Genomic DNA, 8,790 nt, shown 5'->3' with positions numbered 1-8,790 from the left:
CTGCATTGCCTCACCCTGCAAGGACACTGCTGAGTGCAGGACAGACTGACACCTCAGTGCAGGTGGGAGCTGCCAGAACCTTTATTCCCTTTGCTGTTCCATTGGACACACAGTGTGGGAGCTGAGGGATAGGACTGGGATACAGGAGAAGCAGACATGCACACGCCACTGATTACAAACTGGGTTTGCTTTACACTTCAGTTTGACAGAGAATTATGTTTAAAGAAACCATTACATTAATCTGACCATTTATTGAGACAAAGCTAGAAAGCAACTAACGTGCAGCAAAATCCACAGGATTCTTTTTGCAGAGCCTGGACTTCCCTGAGCAGGATGTAATCACCATGGAATGACATCACTGTCTCACTAAGAGCCCCACGAGTTACATCCTGTTTGCTAATGACTGTCTGGGTTGTGGGAGAGCTGAGGCAAGGACACCAAGTAATTCAGCGAGTCCATGAGGTCTGGCAGTGATCCGTAATTCAGAAAGCCATGGTTTGAGGTTGTGAGTGCAGCTCCTGCCGTGTGTCTGTGATCTCCTGAATTCATCTGAAATTCTGTTCGTGCAAAGGAAGACAAAGCTGGCTGCTCAGCAGTTTCCTTTCATGGTACACTGATGAATTAAAGGAAGCAGTCTGCCTTCCTCATGAAGCTTTTGAGTATCTGTTGCACCTCCAACACAAGTCCCATTGATAAACACTCTTGGGACCTATCAAGAAAACAAAAGTTGCATTAGTTACTTCTTGGAAAAAAGGTACACATTCCAGCAGGCCCATGTGGACTCCAGTACACACAATTATTGTGTTCTTCTAGATGTGTGTATAATATTAGTGTACAACCCATACTTTTCCATAGTATTTACAGAGATGGGAAACTTCATGTGCCCCTCAAAAGTGGGATGAAGTCACTGTGTGGGTGATTGTAATAAACTCCAATAACTGAGTCAAGTGAGAGAAAATAAAATACAAGTGTTAAACACAATGGTTTAAATATACAAATGAAAAATGGCTTTGATACTTTCATTATTTCAGTTGGCAGTATGGAAAAGATTAAGGGATAGCCAGAGGGGTTCTAGAAGAAGAGACAGAACCTTCCTGCAGTATTTAATTTAGGAGCTTGTATCCTAAATTTAACTGTCTCAAAACAATTACGGACTTGCTACGGATACAGTCCAAGAGTGAAAGCTGTTACTTGTTACATGTAAGAGAATATACTCACTGTTCTGCCACCAGTCATCTGTTCCAGAACATCTTGGAACTGCCTTCCGTTTGTATTTGTGTCCAGTTCCACAGCTGTGTAATTCACATTCAAACCCTCAAACAGGTTTTTTGCCATTTTGCAGTATGGGCATGTTGTTTTAGAGAAAATCACCACACAGTTGTGTGAAATAATGTCCTGTGTGCTCAAAAGAAAGTTTTAAGTCAGCGAGCTCCAAGCCAGTGCACTTTGAACAGACATGAAAGTGATGCATGAGTTAAAAACGTGCTGTTAGAGTGGCAAACACTACAAAATCTCTGCTGGCACCTGTGAGGGCAGGTTTGACCTGACCTGGCCCCAAACTGAGCACAAGGATGGTGCAATGTGTGGTACAACTCCCTGCATCCCCCTGAATTGTTTAGGACAGTTTTCCCTGCCTGTAAACACTTGGGATGTGCCAGTGGCAAGCACAGTGACCAACAGCAGTGGTGGAAGAGACACCTTTATCACTTTACTGTAAATTCAAGGGGATTTCACGCTATCATTTACTATCATTAAATTTATAAAAAAACCCCAACCTCTAAAATATTTAACTTTACTTGGTATCAGTAATTTTACAAGGTTCTATCCCCAATGTCAAAAGCAGCTCTGAATTGGAGTAGAGGTCTTAAAAAACCCATAAAAATAGGTGCAGCCTAGGAAGTTCAGGTTCCAGGGCTGTGGATAAACAAAACTGCCAGCATGGCTTGATAACCATAATAAACATCAGAACAGGTTTAACAGGCAGAACTATTTACAGTATTTCTTTGTATAAATAAGAAAAGGTTTGAAGTTACTGGCTTTTACAAATGCTGCAAATCAGTAAAAGCAACATAAATAATGCTACCTGTATTTGATTGACAGCAGCAGCATTGGAGAAGCCTACAAAAGTGGTCTGGCTGTTCCCCATCCTAGAACTAAAAAGAAATGACAGTCAGATATTCGAGCTTCCAAGGAAATGCCCAGTTTGTTTCGATATTTAACTGGTTCTCTATGCAGGAGCTGCAACCCTGCAGCCCCCGGGCTTCTCGGCTGCCTGCGGGGAGGGGAGCGCCGGGAGGGGCGGCGGAACGGGAAACGCTCCGGGCTGCGGGCGACAGCCGGGCACACACGGGGGACACCGGCACCCCGCCCGCCCATGACACAAACACACACACAGACACGGGGGACACCGGCACCCCGCCCGCCCGTGACACAAACACACACACAGACACGGGGGACACCGGCACCCCGCCCGCCGGTGACACAAACACACACACAGACACGGGGGACACCGGCACCCCGCCCGCCGGTGACACAAACACACACACAGACACGGGGGACACCGGCACCCCGCCCGCCCGTGACACACACACACAGACACGGGGGACACCGGCACCCCGCCCGCCCGTGACACACACACACAGACAGACAGACAGACAGACACACAGACACGGGGGACACCGGCACCCTGCCCGCCCGTGACACAAACACACACAGACAGACACACAGACAGACACACAGACACGGGGGACACCGGCACCCCGCCCACCCGTGACACAAACACACACACAGACACGGGTGACACCGGCACCCCGCCCACCCGTGACACAAACACACAGACACACAGACACGGGGGACACCGGCACCCCGCCCGCCGGTGACACACACACACAGACAGACACACAGACACGGGGGACACCGGCACCCCGCCCGCCCGTGACACAAACACACACACAGACACACAGACACGGGTGACACCGGCACCCCGCCCACCCGTGACACAAACACACAGACAGACACACAGACACGGGGGACACCGGCACCCCGCCCGCCGGTGACACACACACACAGACACACAGACAGACACACAGACACGGGGGACACCGGCACCCCGCCCGTCCGTGACACAAACACACACAGACAGACACACAGACAGACACACACACACGTGTGACACACACACCCCGCCCGCCGGTGACACAAACACACACAGACAGACACACACACGTGTGACCCCCGCCACACCGCTCCCGCTCCCGCGCCCTGTCCCCATCCTCATCCCCACCCCGGTCGCGATCGCGATCACCATCCCGAACCCTGTCGCTCTCTCAATCCCCGGTCCTTGTTCCGGTTCCGGTCCCGACCCTAATCCCAGTCGCGGTCCCGGTCCCCATCTCTGTTCCGGACCCTCTCCTTGTCCCGGTCCCCATCCCTGTCCCGAACCCGGTCCCGATCCTTGTCCTTGTCCTCCTCTCAGTCCCTGTCCCGACTCTAATCCCAGTCCCGGTTCCGGTCCCGGTCGCGATCGCAGTCCCGGTCCCGATCCCTATCTCTATCCGTGTCCCGATCCCGATCCTTATCCCTGCTGCAGTCCCAGCCCCTGTTCCAGACGGTGTCCTTGTCCCGGTGCCGGTCCCGATCCCCATTTCTCTGCGTGTCCCCATCCTTACCCCTCCCCAGTCCCGTTCCCGCTCCCCTTCCCGTTCCCGTTCCCGTTCCCGCTCCCGTTCCCGCTCCCGTTCCCGTTCCCGTTCCCGTTCCGATCCCGTTCCCATTCTCGTTCCCTCTCCCGTTCCCGTTCCGCCCCGCTGCCCCCGGCCCGTGCTCACCGCCCCCCCCAGGCCGCGGCCGCCCGGCGCAGCGCCCCCTGCAGGGCCATGGCACCGCCAGGAAGGGGCGGCGCTCCCCGCAGTCCTCACGGCGGTCCGGCAACTCCGCGCAGGCCCCCGCGCCGCCCCCCGGGGCTGCCCTGCGCACTGCCGGTCCCGGGAGCGGCTGCGGCACCGCGGGGGCGGCACCGCACGGGCACCACAGGGAGGGGCAGCGGTACCCGGGATAGGGGTGAGGAGAGGGGCTGGATTTCCCGGGATAGGGGTGAGGAGAGGGGCTGGATTTCCCGGGATAGGGGTGAGGAGAGGGGCTGGATTTCCCGGGATAGGGGTGAGGAGAGGGGCTGGATTTCCCGGGATAGGGGTGAGGAGAGGGGCTGGATTTCCCGGGATAGGGGTGAGGAGAGGGGCTGGATTTCCCGGGATAGGGGTGAGGAGAGGGGCTGGATTTCCCGGGATAGGGGTGAGGAGAGGGGCTGGATTTCCCGGGATAGGGGTGAGGAGAGGGGCTGGATTTCCCGGGACAGGGGTGAGGAGAGGGGCTGGATTTCCCGGGATAGGGGTGAGGAGAGGGGCTGGATTTCCCGGGATAGGGGTCGGGAGGGGCGGTGAGAGGGGCTGGATTTCCCGGAGCTCCCGGAGCCTCTCCTGGTGCAGGGGATATCGAGGACATTTCTCCTCCTGCCTGGCCTCCTTCCAGATGTGGGGGGTTTCAGCAGTGCCTTTGCTTTGCCCAATGTAAAACTCACTTTAAATCTTCTCCGTCCCTGTGTGTGTTGCCTGTTCTTCCTCACGTTTCTCTCCTGCCCTGCAGTTCTTTGGTCAGACACTGACCTGTGAAACAGGAGCCTTGGGAGCGGAGTAAAAAAAAAAGGTGGAGGTTTAACTTTATGTGGAGGTGTCAGGTTTTTTTATTTCCTCAGTCTGCCCAATAAAAGCTGTTCAGCAATATTCTGTTATTTTGCCCCCACATACCTTGCTGTGAGCCTGGTCAATTATGTGTCCTTGGCAGGGCACTCCTGTGGAACATCCTCTGAGCATCCCCTCCGGAGTCTGCACAAGTATTTCTGGAGAAACTTTTCTACCCTCCTCTTAGCTGAGGGGGTAAATTGTGCTCTGGGTCACCGGTCAGTGCTCAGCCCTATGTTTTAAAAAATACTGCAGGGAAATGCACTCGTGCACTGGTTTGGTTTTGCTGAAATGTATCTGTAAAAAAGGGAATGTGTGTTCATGCGTGATGCATCTTTGTAGTACCTTTCTGGGTGCTGATTAATCTTAAATGAACTTACTATGATGTAAAATTGTCTAATGTTGTTTTGCAAATTAATATTGTTTTCCTACGAAACATCAGTATAACCTGTTAAAGCAGTGAGAAAATGCAATTGAAACATTGTACCCATGTCACACACTTTCATTTTATTAAATAGTAACTTACTTGCTCGTTTCAGATAATGATTTTGTAGCCTAATCTTCTGTGATAAAACTGATAAACTCTCAGTATCTAATGCCCCATGAAAATAGTTTCATATCAAATCCTGATTCAGTGATATAAGTGCTGGTTAATGATGTCACTATGATCCCCAGAGCAAACTGTGGGAACTATCTTGTAAACTCCCAGTTAAAACTTGTAATGAAAGTGTCACATTAGGAGTAAACCCACTCTATCCATTGCATTAAATTTGGCAGAAGATCACCCCCTGGCATTCCAGCTGCTCCTCAGAGGGGCTGGGATGGCTGTGTTTAGCTCCTGAGCCGTGGCCAGTTCAGCACAGCCACACAGGGCTGGTGTGGCACTGGGACGAGATGGCCTTTGGAGTCCTTCCAGCCCAGCCCTGTGCGGTTCCGTGCTGGTGGTGAGTACCCGGGTGCAGAAGTGTGTGTGAACACAGCAGATATGAATGGTACAGCCAGCCACGAGCACGCTCAGCTGGGAGATCCAGTGTAGCACTGAGGGTGTGATCACACACAGGCTGGCTTTCCCAATTTCCTGAGCAATAATTTCCGAATTTCCCTCAGGATAGCTGAGCACTGGAGGCTTACCCACTCGGTGTCCCTGTGGGGAGGAGACAGGGAGAGCCCTCTGACCGTGCCAGGATATGAGATGGAGTCTCTCTGACCTCCCCTCCCACTAAAGCTGTATTTGTGTTGTTTTCAGTGAGTGACAGGAGAAGGTGAAGTTATGGCTGACATGATTTCCCATTTAAGTGGAGTTTGATCTTAGTCATGGAGCATATATGGGCATCACTGACACCGAGCTGGCTCGTGCTTTGGGTCATTCCTTTGGCTTAGTCCCTGTTACCTGCATTGTTCCACCAGAGCATGACCACAGCATCCATGCTTTGTTTCATATCTGCACTGACTCCAGCAGGGCGAGACCAACTCATTCCCTGCTGCTCCCTGCTTTGTTCCCTGCTCCCAGAGCAGCACTCCGAGCTCCCGCAGGGATCCTGCTCCGAGGGTGCAGGCACGCTGTCCCTGCTGCACTGCTGCCAATGCACACACTCCTTCTGGCTCAGATCCCTTTCTCAGTGTTCTCAGTGAACTCTGAAATCACCTCAAGTGAAAGAGAAAACCAGAACCACGATGTTTTCTGGAAACCTGAAGATGAATCTCTTTGCTGCCGTGTGTGCAGCTGACTGCACTGCACCATTCCCTGCTCCCCGAGCAGCAGAATTGGAGTGAGGGGCTCTTTGGTGTCCTTGTACCTCAGTGACTGTGGGTGCCACTGGAAAGAAGTGTTGCTTGTGGTGCTGCAGAGGTGCAGGATGTGTCTCTGAAGATGTAGCACCGGCTCTTGGATGAGGCATGGAGACGAGACATGGCCTGCTGGAAGCATTTCGAGTCCTGCTCCAATTGTCATGAGCTGTAGCTCCAGTAATAATTCCAAATCTGGTTCAGGAAATGATATTGTTTATTCATTATGGCTTTGTCTTCTAAACACATAAATGTTCCTCCATACCCATTGACACATAACTGTTGGCAGTGATTGGTACAATTCACCACGACACTGGGTGCTGTAGTACGTGTTTGTGTGCTAGGCTATTTCAGTACCCAATCTGAAATGCTGTAAATACACTTGTGGTGCTCTGCGTGCTGCGTTGTTCTGACACAGATGGGGATATCACTGACACCTTCAAACAGGGGATCCTATAGGCTGCTGGCTTTCAGTCTGTTCTGTCAGTCTCAGCACATGTTAGTTACAGGAAGAAAAATGACCCAATTCTGCCTTTTGCACATTTAAGATGAAATAACGTTTTCTGCCAGTGTTGGAGAGTGTTAAGAAAATTCTGAGCATCAAAGGTTACAATAAGTCATGATGAGATCTTGCTTTGGGGCCTCAGATCCTGCAGTCATTATTCCCCAGGGGTACCAGTCTGTTTGGCTCTGCTGGGAATGCTGTGCTCCCAGTTTTTGTGTGTTTGAGCAGAAGAAACCTGGAACAGGGAGAGAGCATGGAGAGAACCCGTGCCAGCTGCAGCTGAGCAAACAGAGCTCTGAGATCCCAAATTCTGCAGGGTAATGTAGGATGTGCTCCATGGCATTACTGTTTGTCCTTCAGATTTACAAGCAACATTTTCCTAATGACCTTTTTTTTTTTTGCTATGGTCTTTTGATGGCTTATTTGTATCAGAATTAAAGGGCATTTTTGTGATTGATAAAGCAGAGACTTTTCTATCTTTTTTTACCCATCTTTGTACCCAGGATCCAGGAGATTTCCTCTCCAGCCTGCAGAGTGAGATGCATGCCCAGTGCCTGAGGGAATCACGGTCACAGAATATCCTGGGTTGGGCGGGACCCAAAGGATCATTGAGCCGAGCTCCTGTCCCTGCACAGGACATCCCAGTGATCCCACCACGTGTCTGAAAACATTGCCCAAAAGCTCCTGGAACTCTGGCAGGCTTGGGACCACGACTGCTGCCCTGGGGGAGCCTGAGCACCCTCTGGGCAAAGAACCTTTTCCTAATGTGCAGCATAAACTTCCCTGCCACTGCTTCCTGCTGTTCCCTCTGCTCCTTTTACGCTGTTTTCTTGGGGTATTCCTGTGACCGTCCTGCCCCAGCCGACACCAACCACACGCTGCTGGGCACAAGGTTGGGAGTAATGACATAAAACCCCCTTAGCACCCCCAAAACCCTCTCAGGACCCTTTAAAACCTCTTCAGTGTCACTAAAACCCCTCCTGGTACACCAGAAACCATCCCAGCCCCCCCAATCCATTTTAGCTCTCTCAGACCCCTCCCAGCACAGCCTAAAGCCCCATTAGCACCCCAAATCCTTTTGAGCATCCTTTAAAACCTCTTTAGCTCCACTAAAATTCCTCCCAGTGTGCCACATACCATCCTAGCATCCCCAATCCCCCCCAAACCTGAACACCCCTGAAACCCTTTTTAGTTGTGCTTTAGCATCCACAAATCTCTCCCAGCACCCTGTAAAACTCTATTAGTGCTTTAAATTCCATCCCAACACCCTTTAAAATCCCATTAGCAACCCCAGTTCCACCCGAGCACCCCTAAAACCCCTTCAGCACCACCAACCCCCTTCCCGCACCCTCTAAAACCTCCTCAGCACCTCCAAAACTCCTCCTTACCCCCACCCAAACCATCCCAGCGCGGCCGGGAGCGCGGCTCAGCCCCGCGCCGTGACTCGGCGGACACGCGGGAGCATCAGAGCTCCAGAGAAGAGAAGCAGTGCGGATAAACTCAGGCAGTGGTTGCGCGTAAAGGCTCTATTTTCACAGAAGACAAAAAGCTGTGCCCGTACCCCTTGCACAGGCAAGGCCGCCACGAAGGCGGCAGAGGGGGCGTGGCCTCCGTGAGGGCGAAGGGGGCGTGGCCTTCGTGGGGGCAAAGGGGGAGTGGCCTTCGTGGGGTAAAGGGGGCGTGGCCTTCTGCCCTCAGGCTCCGCCCCTCCCGGGGCGGGCCCGCGTCATTACCATGGCAACGCGTCTCGCGTCGCCCCGAGTG

The 8,790-nt window shown here is 52.4% G+C and overlaps 1 protein-coding gene across 5 annotated transcripts; it reads right to left on the bottom strand.

Moving 5' to 3' along the window:
* Positions 1 to 63: 63 nt before the first annotated feature.
* On the bottom strand, positions 64 to 5,989 carry GLRX2 (glutaredoxin 2). Of its 5 annotated transcripts, XM_063407735.1 has the most exons (5): positions 4,803 to 5,989; positions 4,577 to 4,676; positions 2,084 to 2,153; positions 1,219 to 1,395; positions 64 to 709 (listed from the first exon to the last, which is right to left on the bottom strand). In XM_063407735.1, the coding sequence occupies exons 3-5, from the start codon at positions 2,144 to 2,146 to the stop codon at positions 590 to 592; spliced, it is 360 nt and encodes a 119-aa protein (XP_063263805.1). In that variant the 5' UTR covers positions 2,147 to 2,153; positions 4,577 to 4,676; positions 4,803 to 5,989; the 3' UTR covers positions 64 to 589. The 5 variants fall into 5 exon arrangements, with proteins under 5 accessions (XP_063263805.1, XP_063263804.1, XP_063263801.1 ...); XM_063407734.1 differs by having other exon boundaries at positions 4,577 to 5,989; XM_063407731.1 differs by lacking the exons at positions 4,577 to 4,676; positions 4,803 to 5,989 and adding an exon at positions 3,828 to 3,915.
* Between the last annotated feature and the right edge of the window lie 2,801 nt (positions 5,990 to 8,790).

The sequence above is a fragment of the Prinia subflava genome, chromosome 10, assembly GCF_021018805.1.
Source record: "Prinia subflava isolate CZ2003 ecotype Zambia chromosome 10, Cam_Psub_1.2, whole genome shotgun sequence".
Lineage (NCBI taxonomy): Eukaryota > Metazoa > Chordata > Aves > Passeriformes > Cisticolidae > Prinia > Prinia subflava.
The sequence above is the reverse complement of the archived record's forward strand: the minus strand, read 5'-3'. Positions and strand labels throughout refer to the sequence as shown.